Consider the following 15,941-nt stretch of genomic DNA (forward strand, 5'->3'; position numbering starts at 1 on the left):
AGAGACACTGAGAAGAAACTGAAGGAATAAAATGTTTTGAATATTTTAATGTTGAGTCAACCATTTAGAAAACCTCAAAGTCAGACCAGGTTAGTAGATGTACAGATAAGTTGATGTCATAACCTGTAAAGTGACAGCATATGTCCACGGTCCCACAATGTCTGTAGAGTCTTGTTGTGATTTTTGTAACCCATTGGACTAAATTAATTTCTAGTTGATGAAAAGTATAAATACCGCTCACACAGTATCTGTTCAGTAAATGCAAGGCTTAAGTCACAGTTGGTGAGCTTTTGCCTTAAAAACACAAAGCAATGCTGCAGGTCTTATTTACCTTAAAAAGCAGAAATGTATTGGGAGATTACAGGAGCTGTATTACCTAACTTCATCAAACATCATTAGAGAGACTCGTGATGTGATATACAGAGCAAGAGACGACGGATGTTGGTTCCTGAGCAAGAGAGAATTTTAGAGGATGAACAAAAGCCATATACTTTTCATGGGTAACACTTTATATTGAGGTACACATATTCACCATTAACTAGGTGCTTACTAATATGCATAGAAGTAGCATACTAGCCCTTAATTAGTTATTATTAAACATGTCTTAACACCTTATTCTACCTCTATTACACCATGAATTAGGATTTTTCCTAATATAACCTACTAATTATTATAACCAGTGTGTAAATTAATTCAGACAAGAGTTTTAAAAAAATGAGGAAAAAAAGTTCTGCCTTTCTGCAGCCATTAAGGCTAAATGAAACCAAATGTAAACAGAGGCCAGAGTCCAAATTGAAGACCAGTCAAACAACAAAATAACTGGCAGGGTTAGCTTGACATCTCCTAAACATTTTTAAAGCAAGCCTTTTCTTTAACTGTTTTTAAACAACTCGTTTTAAAAGTCTAAACTGGTGAACTGGAAAAAGCATGTCCAACCCTTTTAATACTTTATTAGCAAAGGGAGGAGTGTTCCCTTAGATTTCATGTCCTCAATTATGGTTCGTTTTTCTGGGGTGATGTTGCGCGTGCATTTCTTGGCAAAGGCCATGAGGGTCTCTGCTGCAGGGTCTAATTTCAAGGATGCAAATTTTTCTGGGTCCACATATTTCAATTCTGCAATCGCCACTGTAATCTTGATTGTGCCTCTATCCACACCATTGATGCAGAAAGCTTCAGTCATCGTTCGGACCCGGGAAAAAGTTTTCAGAACTTTTTTGTATCGCTGGATGACCTCTGATGGCCCCTTGACCGACCCAAAAGAAAACAAAAGAAAACAAAACAAATAACAGCATGAGGGATTAAGAAAGTCCACGGCTAATGCAGCTAAAGTTGCATTGATGACAACAGCGTATCAAACATACTCTAAGTTTTGTTAAGAACAATACCCAAGGCTTTCATCTGTATTTTCTTTTCATGGCAACTAATAGGTCAATGGGCAGGATGTTCAAGTAAACACAATCTCGCCTCTCATACGAGTTTGCCCAGGGTGAGGCTGAGTTGCAGGTGAGGGTGTGAGTGACCTAGTGCGATTATGCTTGGAATGTCTCGGGAGTCTCGAAGTGACATCACTGTCTGAAGACTCACTAAGATTTGGGGAGGTTTGGGGGTGGTCACCTTCCATGCCACTGGGGCTCACGTCATCTTCCAAAGTAAAGGCTTTTTGTAGAGCTTTAATAAAGAATAGGACAGAAGAGAAACTGATCAGCTTGTGCTGAGACATTAGGTCACAATATTTCTCCTATAACTCAATCATGTACCAAAATTGTAAATTTCTCTCAAATTACTCACTTGTTTTCTTCTCCTCCCGTGGATTTGGGCACGCAAAAAATCTCACTCTTCTTCAAGGTCCTTTATCATCCTTTCCTGCCAGAGAATCTTTTCTTCTAGAAACTCCACTTTAGAGTCTAATCTTTGATAGAAACATTAGGAGTACAGTACAGGCATTACTTCCATGAAATGTTTATTTGAATATAACCAATAAAACAGCTGGGTGCCTGATTTTCATTATCTTCAGAACCTACAGAAGCACAACAAATTAATTTAAGATTTAGAATGTTTATATTACATTAAGATAGCTTGTCATGTATGTTCTACACAGAACAAACAAATCATTACCTACTTGGCTTATGCGGCTCATCACTAGTCCTCTCTTTTGAGTCAGTCATCAATTCATCTTTGGGGAGAGTTGTCTTCTTCTTTGCCTTGGGCTACATAAAAAAAGACAGTTTGAGAAACGTAGGCTAACTTACAAAGTTCACATTAGACATCACAGTTCACACACACAGAACTTACGCGCAAACATACACGCACATGTCTATAAACACTGTTTATTATGGCGCCCTCCCCCTACCCCCCACACTTCTGTTCTCTTTAGTATTACTCGACTTTTACACTCTTTTATTGATTTGTCCCAACTCAGTGACAAGATATATTTTTTTTTGTAGTTGTGGTTTTACAAATGTAACACTGCACTGAGCTGTTGTAAATGCCATTTTAAATATTGTTAAAGAATGTCAAACTAAACCTGTCAGTTGTTTGGTTGTTTGACTGGGCTGGGCACTGGCTTCAATTTGGACTCATGCCTTTCCTCAGTGCTGTGCTTACTGTCACTGACATGATTATGTTATCCTTGAACATGAAAGAATCATTTGCATTGACCTGAGTCTTTGCATTCATTTTTGTTGAGATGAATGTATGACTTGACTGTTTACAGTTAACAATAAAGGTACTTGTACTTGTACTAACTGGCTGTCTTCTAACTGCTAGTTGTATGCTGTAATGACTTAACGAAATGTTAAGAGTCTGCAACTTTAGTATAGGAAACAAATGAGGGTTAATAAGGGTCAAACTACTTGTGGATTAAATATGAACAAGTCCCCACTTTAGAATAGGGAACATATTTTGAGTTAAAAAAATTATTAATTTGTAGTTATTAGGGTAATATTACCACTTGTAGTTTTGCATTGCATTCCACAAGAATAGACTATACTATAGTGCTAAAGGAAAAAATACTGTTCTTGTGGTACTGCCCCTTTACAAGGCCCCAATAACACACTGGTTATTCATATCATTATTCAGAAACAACAATGCATTAATTTACAGTCAATACACGATAATTAGGAGGTATTTTTTATTTTGATCAAATAAAATTCAACTGTATGTACTTCTGCCGTGTGTCAACTGTACAATTTTTATCAAAACCTGGTTCCTCTTATTACAATGTGGAAATGCAGTCACTGAGGCATTATGGATATTCTGCTATCAAATAACTAATTGTATTTGAAGCAACATTTGAAATATATTACAATCTCATTGTTGTGGATGAAATGATATGGGCATATTAATCATCATACTTTAGTTCAGATGGTAAATAAATTATGAATGTGGGCTTAGTGTTTGCAGTCCAGGCTGCAAACCACACCAGGAAGAATGCTGCATTTAATAATGAAGTATCCCATCACACCAGTAGGGCAGACTCTTGAGCTTTCTATGATAAGACTTTTTTTTTTTAATTAATTAATATAAAGTCACGTGTGTATTATAATTCATGTACAATGATACATTGTACGGATATGACACAGTATAGCAATTTGGTGTAGATGGGAAATTGTATGTTGAAGTAATAAGGACTTTCTGCTTTATGGCAAAGCATCAAAATGGACCGCACCACCATGCCCACTAGGTATGACGTAGGCGAAAGCTTTTCATAACTTTTCATCTTCAAGGTTTGATGATGATACTGAATGAATGTGAAGTCTATGGCGTCAAATCTGTAGAGGGAATTCATTAAAGTACGAGGCATGGAAATGCATCAAAAGGGCATCGAAAATCAAAATGGCGGCCTTCCTGTTGGACTGACGGTTTGGGTTCAGGGAGCATTTTTCTGCATCTGGTCATGAGACATGCATACCAAATTTTGTAAATGTATGCGCATGTATGATGCACATCCATACCCAGTGAAGTTGAATTATCACACTTTTCACCGGTTGTGACGTATATTCCGAGCACTGGTCAGTGCTTGGGCCCTAATTAGGAAAACTAGACAAAATCTGGTTGTTTGTGATATTTGAAGTTCACTGGAGACTTACTCACCTGGAGAGATGTTATGATAAAACGTGTGAGGGTGACTAGGAGTAAGCATGTAGGCGCGAGCACTACTTGCAACCAAGAAAATGCAAGACAAATCATTTAATATGTTTCTGTTCCCTAACTGCCGACAGTGAGACAGTTTATACTGTTAATGTCAAAATATTTCTTTATGCAGCAAGTCTTTTGTCTGTGTCTACTGCAAATGTCATAAGCACAATCCTGAGGAATGTGACAGTATAGCCAGTCTTTATTCTCATTCCTGCCCTGTGATTTAAAACTGACATTGTCTTCCATTTTTCTCCATGCCATATCTAACATTAATACTTCCCTGGTCTTTTATCAAGTATAACAGATATACTGATATGCTTCATAAAAGAACTACCACTTATATAGCAATAGCTTATTTTGATTCATAATGTAAAATAAATGACTGCATTAAACAAATGTTAAGAATGATATTAGATTGCATCACAGTGCATCAGATTGTACTGAATCAGAGCTCCTGTATCTAGATGCGTATCATATTTTCTTATTAGGTAGAGATGCACACCCCAATTCCATGCCATGATGTTTAATTCATATTTTCAAGGTATGTTTATAGTGTTAGTGTGGATATTGTAGTGAACTTAAATGTACAGCAAAGTTTCCGGTTGGAAAATACAAATTCACTAAACAAAACCTCTGTGGCCATTAGCAGCTCCACATGACACAAACACACACAGACATACACAGTGAGGCACAATCTGAAGCACACTCACGTTCATTAAGGCCTTCCACATTTGTCTCTGGACACTGAACAGCTCTCAGTGTGTAGCTCATTATTTTCCTATTGGATGTGTACCTCTCTGGGTAAGAATGTTTTCACACCTGCTTTCATTAGTCTCACATGACAACATCACTGCAATCAGAGGTGTTGCTGTTAATGAGAACAAGCTCAGATTGTTTTCAGCTGAGATCATTTCTATCATGACAAAACATTTATGATGCAATCTCAACACATCAGCACATGATGCAATATTAGCTTTAAGGTTTTGATTACCAAAAACATACAAAGAGTAAACTCACTATGACACTACTTTTTTTTTTCTTTGATGAATGCACTCCTTTTCTGTTTATGACACAGGCAGTGTGTAAATGCAAACCACAGGAAGTAATTTCTAGAAGCATGTTTCAATTTTGCAGAAATGCTGAACATGGAAGCTAAATAAATAACTTTTCGCTATTACTTTGAACAAATTATATGTAGCTGAAATACTTCAGTCTATTGATATAATAATTCAGCGACATACAAATCCTTATGGTTTTTCTTTTGGTCCTTGTATCAAAAGTTAGGTAATATGTTAAAGGCCCTAATAACACACATTTCTTGAAATGATTTTCCATTTCCTAGAACTCTCAACATAAATGAATGACTTACAGATTTCAAACATTTAAAAATTCCATGCAAAAACCAAACTCTCCACCCCAAACCATGTCATCTACACATCAAAACCAAACTTTGCCTTCAGACATCACAGAAGTATACATACACTACAAAAAACAACTATTACACACTGGTGAGATCAATTCAAACCATTATATAACCTAGTACTTCAATGAATAATGACACTTTTCTCCCCCCGAATAACCTCCTCAGGGCCTTTATCCACAAATAGTTTTTTATGAGCATCTGCAACATCTTAGAGAAAAGGCATAGCAGTCCTCTTTTGTGTGGTCACTCCTAGCGCAATCTCTTACATTTTTTAGAAAGGTTTTTTTTCAGATAGCCAATTGTATAGCATTAGGGCAGAACTTGTCACCTTGGTTACCAAGAAGATGGAGGAGAAGATTATCTTGGCGGTCTCCATATATCCAGAAATTTTATGATATATCTGACAGGCAATACCATAACAGAGACAGAAAAGCCCATTTGTGTGAGCAGATCGGTTGGACACTAAATGTTGCTGGTGAGTGTTTTTATGTTATCATGTTACGAGTTGTTGTGAGTTGTGTAGCAATCCCTCTATTAACATGACATCAGCTAATGGCCAGTAATGTTAGCTAACTCGCTCAATCTGTTCATGCGCTTTATCCTGTATCCCTCAGAGCGTTATACTCGGAGCACCACAGAGTGTTGCATGCAACACACAAGCTGCAATAAGTAGCGTACACCTAATGAGTAATGGGCAACTACTAAATAGGTCAAGTTATCCTGTGTGATTTTAAAAAGCTGGGTAAACTGACTTTTTGTGTTTACTCCCCACTACAGCCTGCTCCACAGTTCCTTTGAGCTGACTGTATCAAGTGACCCCCACATCCTACTCACTATTTAATACCGCTTTTCCACCAAAATTAGCTGGTCCACAGAGGTTTTTTAAACGTGGGTCAACCAGCTAAAAATCGCTTATTGATTCCATTTCCACTTCCCGCAGACAGGGTTTATGATTTTTATCTAAAACGTTACACTGTACGTCACTGACGTAACTTTTCACATCAAGTTTGCAGCAGGCATGATGTTAAAGGAGCACTCAACCATTCTCCTGGCATTGGAAAGCCTGAAGTTGAAGACTCTCTTCGCTCCTTTGCTTAGCGCCTAAGTATATCTCCTCTGAGAAGGAAGGCCACAAAGACATAGGGGACAGGGCCAAGTTCCTCTGTACTAGGAAGAGGGGTGTTTTTAGGCAGGTCCCGTGTCTCCTTGGCATAGCGCCCTGCCATGTGCAGATGTGTGCAGCATACTTCCATTTTTTTTTGTTACTTTCAGTTTTTTTCCCACTTCAACAATTCGAAAAATGGAAGTGGGCATCCACCATGGCAAGGAGAATAACTGACCCTTATAATTAAAGAAAAGGTAAGACTGTTTATTCATCAATTGAAAATGTATTTTTTGTGCTTACTTCTGCCTACTACAACTGTTGATCTGTGGAAGGCACTTAAAGTCTGTAGTTAAAGAAGGATAGACAGACAGGAGGTCCTCAGATGTTTCCTTGCTGCCATGGCACCTGTCCTGCTGATGAGAAGTAGCAAGAATATATTTTCCAATATATATATATATATATCTATATACTGTATAAATATATATATATATATATATATATATAAATATATATATATTTATATAAATTTATATATATTTATTTTATTTTTATTTTTTTAAAGGTATGGCTCCGGCACCAGGACCAGAAAAGTCCACTACTTAGGTGATTATCAGGGATAATCATTAATTATGAAATATGATACATAATATGATCCAATTTACATTAGATCACCTCGGGCCACCACCCTTGAAGAAGGGAAAACATAGCAAATTTACTAAATCCGTCTCATAAAAAGGTACCAAACTGTTTATAACTATGATTAATAATTAACTTAACTACAACCAAATTTATCATAACAGCTAGTAATGGTTGAAGGATTTTGGAGAAACAATGGTGGTCTGTCAGTCTGACCAATAGTAGCTCAAACATGAATTTTGCACCTAGGTGTAAGGAATGGGGAATTCTGGGACACTGAGTTCAGTTCAGAGTCCATTTGAAATCCACAATGAATGACTTTGTGGGTCAACAGGAACAATTAGCAGGAGGCATATATTGTATGAAAAATAAATAGGTTGGTATGAAGCACATAAAACCTGGCCTGCTAAATTTAACTTCCAATTGCTAAAAGCAGGGAAATAGGGTCAAGGCTCAAATACTGGCCTGGTCCCTTTTTAAAAAAAAAAAAAAACATTAGTTGCCAGTCCAAGTGTTAAAATATACTGTATATTGTGAAAAATAAATGGATAATATATAAATGCTTTCTGCCCTAATGTACCAAAATATTCAAGCTTATGTGTGCACTAAATTCGTCACACTCATGGCTATAGCCGGATGAAGAGAAAAGCAGTGACCAAATAATGCACATGGAAAAATAGACAAAATACTGATGACAAAGCGTCTTTAGGGTCTTTACAATTAAAGACATGAGGAATGTAACATTAAATCTGGACATAGTGTTGGAGGCGGAGCTCAGTGACATTTTGAAGTAAAAAACCTCAACTTCCCGGGTATGAAAATCTTCCATGTTGTGCTTTGTATTTCATAGCTGCACTTTTTTTGATTTTACTTTTTCCCCTTCCTCGCTCGAACCCAGGTCCGCTGCAGCAACCTCTGCACACGAAAAACGCCTGCTCTACAAACTGAGCTAAACGGTGCCCCCTTCCTTGCTCTTTTTAATAATTAAGATTGACTTTATTTTTTTCACCTGAATGACTGGCAGCTGGTCTTTGATTTGTCGTTTGAGACTGGAATAGCTGAAGAGAGTATCTAATGAGATAAGCTGTTTTTTATACTGGGCAGCAATCCGCCAATTTGCCCCTCCTTTTTGCGGCTAGGTCCGTGGTTTTAGACAGAGGCTGGCAAATTGGGGGTCTGTTTTTCGTCTGCTGATTTGCCGCCTCGGAGGGTACACTTATTTCCGCCTCGACTGCTATCTAAATCCGAGGCGTCAATGTGCCGGCTATTGCATGAGATGGGCAGAGGTGTCGATGACCTGCACTGTTGTGCGACCCACAGCCGGGGAGTTTTAAAACCAGGAAACAGCTGATCACAGCAGTCAGTCCATCACTTCATCTGCGGACATTGTTGTGGAAATTCTCCTTTGTGAGGTAGAGAGTTGCTAAATCTCCGAAGAACTTCAGACTTCAGCGTATGAATCAGATGTCATTTAATACACGCAGCGTGGAGTAGAAGGCGTAAACGCGTTCTCTGACAAACTCTAAATTGTTATCCCTTAAGTACAGAACAGAGAGGAGGTTACCTTCATTTACAACAGTCATAAAACATCTTCTTTACAGAATAATGACTCTTTGATATTTGGGTGTATCCTGTCTTCCCAGGACAGTGACCCTTTGATGTAACAGATGGGACAGCAAATGTTATCTTATCTAAACTTGTGTATCTTTCCATGTGGGGATGTGCCCCCACCTGTGGCTCTTGTGACACCTCAGGCAGTGTGACAGTCTCTCTTCCCCCTCTTGTCCTTACAGTACATTGATAACAAAAGGAAGCCTATGTAATTTTCTCACAACATCAAGATGAGCAACAGGACAGTCTCTGAGATCCAGGAGATGCTAGCGTCTCCTCGGTCTCTGTAGCTGTCTTCGTTGTCCGCTTGTTGTTGTAGCGACAAGCTACTCATGGTCGCTATTTTCAAATTAAAAGCCCCCGCTAAGAACCCAGTTCTAAACTCCAATGGGGTGCAATGCAAAGCTCTTATTTTGAAGACAAATTCGTTGTCACTGTTCACAGCCCAACTTCATGCTTCTCTTCACGTCACATGTTTACGCCTACCCCAGTGGTGGCCAAGTGGCGGCTTTTGGAAAAGGAGGAATATTACGGCTCCCTTTTAGACCAACAGGGTGGCACATTGCTGCCCTTACCTTGGAGGAAATGTGCTAAAAAGGGCTATTGATAGAAGTTTAACTCAACAGCTAAAAGTGAGGTTGATTTTTCTTTACTCACTTTGTTAATGGGTCCATTCACTTGTTTCTATTTCGTCATATTTGGTGCACAGTTTCTTTCTACAGCAGATGTTAATTTGGAATTGTTCAGTTGACATGGTGTTCCAGCTGTGTTTGCATTTGCATGACCGTTTGTTAAGTATTCAACACTGTGAATGTTTTGTATTATCAACTCTGCAGTAGCGAAGGACATGCCCTTTTCCTGTTCCAGTGTGCATTTTTCCACATTACTTTCCCTTAAATTGCAAAGTTTGAGCCCTCATGCCTCCATCACTTTTTAACGCAAAGGTGACACACTTTACATTAAGCAATGAATTTAAATAACCCTTTAGCTAGCTGGGCAGATTTTTTTTTCTCAAAAAAGTCTGTAAACTGAATATATTAAATTGGAACTTGGGTCAGATCCAATTCACATGTGCTACTCATGCAGTGATGTGGCCCATACTTAAAGGGACAGTGTGTAACGATTTAAGTAATTTATTAAATCAAATCAACGTCTTTGTTCATAAGTAAGTCCTCATTGGTGTACAATTACCTCTGCCAACAATTTGACTTATCCTCCTGAGCGAAGTAATACCTATCTGAATAAAAATAGCACAGGCAAGCTTTATGGAGGCCGCCATGTCTTTCCGGTTTAAAAAAAACTATAGACTGCTGAGAGGGACACAAAGCACTACGTGGTACTACGTAGTAAGGCTAAACGCGTTTTCGCTCAGAGCCAGCTTGACTGCGGAACTGAGAGGGAGCTCAGCGAAAGCGCTCGTCACTAACAATAACAATAACTAACTACATCTTTACCTCATTACTTGAATCAGTACAAATACTCAACGCTGTTGGGAAAGAGTCCATATTTTGAAAATGAGTTTCTTGTCAGTCAAGGCCACTGTGGCTTCCGGAACGTCTCCAACGTCTTCAGAACAGGAGGGGTGAGCAAAGGAGTGCTGCAATGTAGAACCTCACAGCTAGATGGCGCTAAATACTTGATATATTACACACTGTCCCTTTAAGGCATACAGAAAGTGGGTTCTCAGTCTGTAATGGGACAATCAGACTGTTAATTATTAATTTTCTTTCTTCTTTTGTAAGCAACATACATTTTTTCCCTGCTTTGGATTTTGTTATAGTATTATAATCCAAAAGTTTGATCCACAAGGTTCAACTTTACATAAAGCCATAGAAACTATATGTAATTATTGGGTCACAGAATCAAAGCAATGTCCTTTGATTATGGGAAAAGGAGGAGGGGTGAGATAAATCAGATTTATTATGGAGAAAACTTTGGTCTGAAAGCTGCCAGAACTCATCAGCCTCTCTTCTCCTTTTCTCTCTCTTAAAATGGAGACGCTGGAACGACCTGATCTCTGCTTTCCACAGTTACTTAATGCCTCCTGCAAGAAGCCGACGCAGCATCGTGCTGACACCATTTTCCTTTACATCCTGCTGTCTTGCATCTCTATACTTACTATCGCTCTAAACCTGCTGGTCATCATCTCTATATCCCATTTCAGGTATGAAGACAAACTCTTAATCTGAAAATGTTTTCCTCAGTATCAGCACATACATTTTACAGGAGTTGTTCCTGTGGCAATAGGGATATCGTTACATTGTGGCTTTTAATGACACATAACATTCTGAGTTTTGAACAGTTTACATGTATTGCATTTAGGATATAACATACGTGTATAGTTTTACTATACTATAGTATACTAATATTACAACCCTGAATCCACTGATGAAATGAATGTTGGAATCCAATTTGACTCCATATTCTCTGACCGTCATCTACTCTACTATAGACAAACATACAGTAGAATGCAGAACTGGTCCTGAATCTATTGTCATGTCAGAGATGTTATTGAGCACATACTTGCTATTTAACCCTAACCCTAAAAATTATACTTAATGCTCTATACTGTGTTGTAACTGGAAATATTTGGCTATTCACACTATGAGAGACAGGAATATGTGTATGACTCCCACAACTGCTACATACACGTTCACTGACTTGACCTTCTTTTTCTCCAGGCAGCTCCACACCACCACCAACTTCCTCCTTCTCTCCCTGGCCGTCTCAGACTTCCTTGTCGGCCTCCTGTTGATGCCAGTCCATATCCTTCTTATAGGTGGCTGCTGGTTTTGGGGAAGCTTTATATGTGGACTGTTTTACTATGCCTCTTTTCTCCTTACATCTGCCTCAGTAGGAAACATGGTGCTCATATCCGTTGACCGTTATGTGGCCATTTGTGACCCTTTGTGTTACCTTACCAAAGTCACTCAGAAAAGAGTTCAAGTCTGTGTTTCTCTGTGTTGGGCCTGTTCAGCGTTGTATAACAGTCTGATATTGATGGACTACCTTGAACAACCAGAAAGATACAATTCCTGCTATGGAGAGTGCATAGCTGTTATTGACTCTATAACAGGAGCTGTAGATGTCATGTTGACATTTGTTGGCCCCATTGTTGTCATCGTTGTTCTGTATATGAGAGTTTTTGTAGTGGCTGTGTCTCAGGCTCGAGCCATGCGGTCTCATATTGCAGTTGTCAAACTGCAGGGTTCAGTAAGTGCACCTGCTAAGAAGTCTGAGATAAAAGCAGCCAGGACTCTTGGTGTTGTCGTGGTTGTGTTTCTAATATGTTTCTGTCCATATTTTTATCCATCCATTGCAGGCCAGGCCATGTCAACCAGTGTGGCATTTCAGATGTATGGGGTCTGGCTACTTTATTGTAACTCCTGTCTAAATCCAGTGGTCTATGCATTTTTCTACCCCTGGTTTAGAAAATCTATCAAACTCATTGTTTCATTTCAGATACTGCAGCCTGACTCCTGTAATGCCAACATACTGTAGCAATATCTTTAAACATGTCTGTAATACATCTGTACTAAAATGACCACCAGCTATCTTAGTGCTCAAGGAACAAAGAATAACAAGTAAAAAAGAAACAACCAAACGATTTTCCACCACTTTCTGTGTTTTATTACAAGACCTTTTCTTCAACAGATAAGAGCAGATTTTTGCCGCATTTCTTTAACCAGCATGTTTTTCATATGCAACAGTTTTTTATAAAAGTGGAAATTGTTGTTGTATTTGGGTCACTAAAATGTCACACCTTAGAGGATATTGGTATTTTCATAGCCGGGAAGTCGAGCTTTGTTGGCTTCAAAACGCCACTGATCAGCTTTCATAGGACTCCGCGTCCAAGGAAGCGTCTAGATGTAATATAACGCCTTTGATCCAGTCCCTGTCTTAATTTCTACACAGCTGCACAGTGCTTGCCTTAGTAACAAATAATAATATCTGTCCTTCAGAAAACTCTGTAAACCACATACAGTTGCACAGTTTCACTACACTCAGTGAATGAGGTTATGAAGTTGTGTTTTTAAAATCATTGTTGCCACTGTAGCTAACTAGAGGCTACTACAAAAAACACATAAAGAAGATCAACTTCCACTGCTGAAAACACTCTTGCTCATGCTCTGACAGAGCTCTGTGTGTCTGGAGCCAGGTTTCTCTCATTACATTTGTTACCGCTGGAGCTCGCTGCTCCACTAATATTAGTTAGACTGACAGCATGCAAAGTTCAATCATTGAGTCATTAAATCAAACCACAATTGCAATTGCTGCCTTTTTTCAAGATGATACAAGATAACTGTAGCTTGTCCCCGCTGTTGGTTGTCCAGCTATGGAACTCCCTCACAGTTGAGTTATGCCTTTTTCTTTTCTTTCATCACATCATTAACTAAATCAGTTTTCCCAAAATAATTTAGGCTAATTTAGGTCCTACATGTTACCGGGTCTGCAATACATGTGACATCAAAGTTGCCGGTCTAATATTGAGCATCTCTCATTACCATTACAGTGGTGCCCTTGAGAGATGCTGATAACTCTTCTGTGGAACAGTTCCATGGCAAACTGATTGACCCTGATGTGTGAATGTGTATAACTGTGAGGGGCGCTCCCAACATTCCAGGACCACATTATATCAGATAGAAATGAAATGAAATGAGTGTCATGAATAAATGTTACATTATATCTGCAGAGCATTGAAGACAGTGCTACATTTGACTATGAACACTGCTCAGTCGTACTTTGAAGCCAAAAAAGCTCAACTTCCTAATATGAAAATTCCCAGATCTTCCGTGTTGTGCAGCAAATAGAAGCGTGCGCACTAGAGACTTCTGCCAACCAAGCTGGCTCACTGCCAGCTTAACCCTCCACTAACTTCAACGGGCATACAATCTTTCCAAATGTTGTTGAACCGAATGACTTAAATTATGACAGTGAAACAAGTCATTTTCCAGAGGTTGTGATGCTCAGAAAAATGTATCCACTGTTTTACAGAAGCTTCTATCACACACTTAACCTTATGGGAAAAAGTCTTTTTGGGCCACCGTGCATCACTTTATGATATAATCACTACAAAAACTGGCTTTAAAGCCTGTCGCTCTTCCTGGAAGCTTGGGTTGGTGTAGCGAAGAGAAGTGGGTGGGATTAAACAAGAAGGGGCAAGGGAAGGGTTAGAAATAAGTCAGTAAGTCAGACAGCTTTGGTCAGACAGCTGCCAGAACTCGGCAGCTTCTCTCCTCCTTCCCTCTGTGGTGATGGAGCTGGAAGGAGCTGAACTCTGCTTTCCCCAACTACCCAATACCTCCTGCAGGAGGCCAGAGCCTCCTCACCTTGACACGCTGCTTATTTATATTCTACTATACTCCATCTCTCTCCTCACTGCAGCTCTCAACCTGCTGGTCATCATCTCTATCTCCCACTTCAGGCACATAACCTTTACAGGATCTTGTGTGTAATATTTATAATATTATAATATTGATGATGTTGTTCATAATGATGATATTCTCTCTCTGTAGGCAGCTCCATACCCCCACAAACATCCTCCTCCTCTCTTTGGCTGTCTCAGATTTTCTTGTGGGTTCTCTGCTGATGCCGGTCGAAATACTCTTGACAGAGACCTGCTGGATGCTGGGCGATCTCATGTGTGCGCTTTATTTTCTGTTACCGGTCATCATAGTCGCTGCATCTGTAGGAAACATGGTACTCATTTCTGTTGACCGCTATGTTGCAATTTGTGATCCTCTGCATTACACAGTCAAAGCCACTCAAAGACTTGCAATAATATGTATTTTATTGTGTTGGACTTGTTCTGTTGTCTACAGCATTTTCCTTTTATTTGATAATCTGAAGCAGCCAGGCAGGTATAATTCCTGCAATGGGGATTGCATGGTCAACATTACAGGAGTTGTCGATCTTGTTGTCAGCTTCATTATTCCCATTACTGCCATCATAGTTCTGTATATGAGAGTATTTGTGGTGGCTGTTTCTCAGGCTCGTACCATGCGATCCCAAATTGCAATTGTCTCACTGAAGACTGGTCAAGTAAAGAAATCTGAGTTAAAAGCAGCTAGGACACTTGGTATCCTTGTAGGTGTGTTTGTGATCTGTTACTCTCCATATTACTGTGTGTCTCTCGTAGGCCATGAAATCTTGGTTGGTTCTAAAACTGAGATCTTCATGATGTTTCTGATGTATATTAACTCCTGTCTAAACCCTGTAATCTATGCCCTTCTCTACCCTTGGTTTAAAAAAACTATCAGGCTCATTGTTACATTTCAGATCCTACGGTCTGACTCCCATATGGCCAACATTCTGTAAAGAGACACTGTGGGATAAGTGACAGTACAGTTGTTGTTATGTTGTATGTTTATCTCTAATCATACACATATCAAGGTCCATTTATTTATCATTTTACAACACCAGCGTTGCAAAACAAAACTGAGCTTGAGTCCATTTATGCTACATCACAGAAACAAGAAAAACTAGATGAATCTATAATTTCACTCAAAACAATTAATGATGCAAAGGATGAGGAAGTCTATGATGTATGAATGCTTTTTCATCAGAGATTTCTAGACTTTCTCTTTTTTCCTGGACATAAGAAAACAGGACATACTACCTTTCAAAAAGCATATTAAGTTTGAGAGGAAGTAAGCAAGAACAAGTACTAATCTTCAAAGATTAATTTTACTTTCAGATGTGATTAAACTACTTCAATGAAATACGTCTTCAGAAGATTCCTTTCTCCTGTATTTTACATGTTACGATTTTGTCAAAACCTGATTGTTTTCCACAACATCTGTCAATATTTTTTTGATGTAAAATAATGAATTACAATATAGAAATCATTGTACATGAATTATAATGCACACATGACTTAATTTTCCCTGCAAAATAAGTGCATGCATTTCACTCCTTAGACCTCCCTAACATATACTATGTATGCATTTTATCATTTATGTTGGTTATGTTAGTGAAAATGTAGGTTTTATTCTTGGCAACAATTGTTGCAGTGGGAAACCGCATAGT

The 15,941-nt window shown here is 38.8% G+C and overlaps 2 protein-coding genes across 2 annotated transcripts; both read left to right on the forward strand.

The window, feature by feature from the left end:
- The first annotated feature begins 10,903 nt into the window (after positions 1 to 10,903).
- LOC115588675 (trace amine-associated receptor 13c-like) lies at positions 10,904 to 12,413 on the forward strand. Its single transcript, XM_030429409.1, has 2 exons — positions 10,904 to 11,076; positions 11,594 to 12,413. The coding sequence occupies exons 1-2, from the start codon at positions 10,904 to 10,906 to the stop codon at positions 12,411 to 12,413; spliced, it is 993 nt and encodes a 330-aa protein (XP_030285269.1).
- A 1,754-nt stretch (positions 12,414 to 14,167) lies between these two features.
- Positions 14,168 to 15,323, forward strand: LOC115588646 (trace amine-associated receptor 4-like). The gene is made up of 2 exons (XM_030429367.1): positions 14,168 to 14,337; positions 14,429 to 15,323. The coding sequence occupies exons 1-2, from the start codon at positions 14,168 to 14,170 to the stop codon at positions 15,228 to 15,230; spliced, it is 972 nt and encodes a 323-aa protein (XP_030285227.1). The 3' UTR covers positions 15,231 to 15,323.
- The last annotated feature ends 618 nt before the right edge of the window (positions 15,324 to 15,941 follow it).

Source organism: Sparus aurata, chromosome 9 (assembly GCF_900880675.1).
Source record: "Sparus aurata chromosome 9, fSpaAur1.1, whole genome shotgun sequence".
In the NCBI taxonomy this organism is placed as follows: domain Eukaryota; kingdom Metazoa; phylum Chordata; class Actinopteri; order Spariformes; family Sparidae; genus Sparus; species Sparus aurata.

Excerpts from the sequence above, each read along its gene's own strand:
- LOC115588675 (XM_030429409.1), top strand. The coding sequence starts at position 10,904 with ATGGAGACGCTGGAACGACCTGATCTCTGCTTTCCACAGTTACTTAAT. Across the intron at positions 11,077-11,593 it reads ATCTCTATATCCCATTTCAG|GCAGCTCCACACCACCACCA; the intron begins GTATGAAGACAA and ends CTTTTTCTCCAG.
- LOC115588646 (XM_030429367.1), top strand. The coding sequence starts at position 14,168 with ATGGAGCTGGAAGGAGCTGAACTCTGCTTTCCCCAACTACCCAATACC. Across the intron at positions 14,338-14,428 it reads ATCTCTATCTCCCACTTCAG|GCAGCTCCATACCCCCACAA; the intron begins GCACATAACCTT and ends CTCTCTCTGTAG.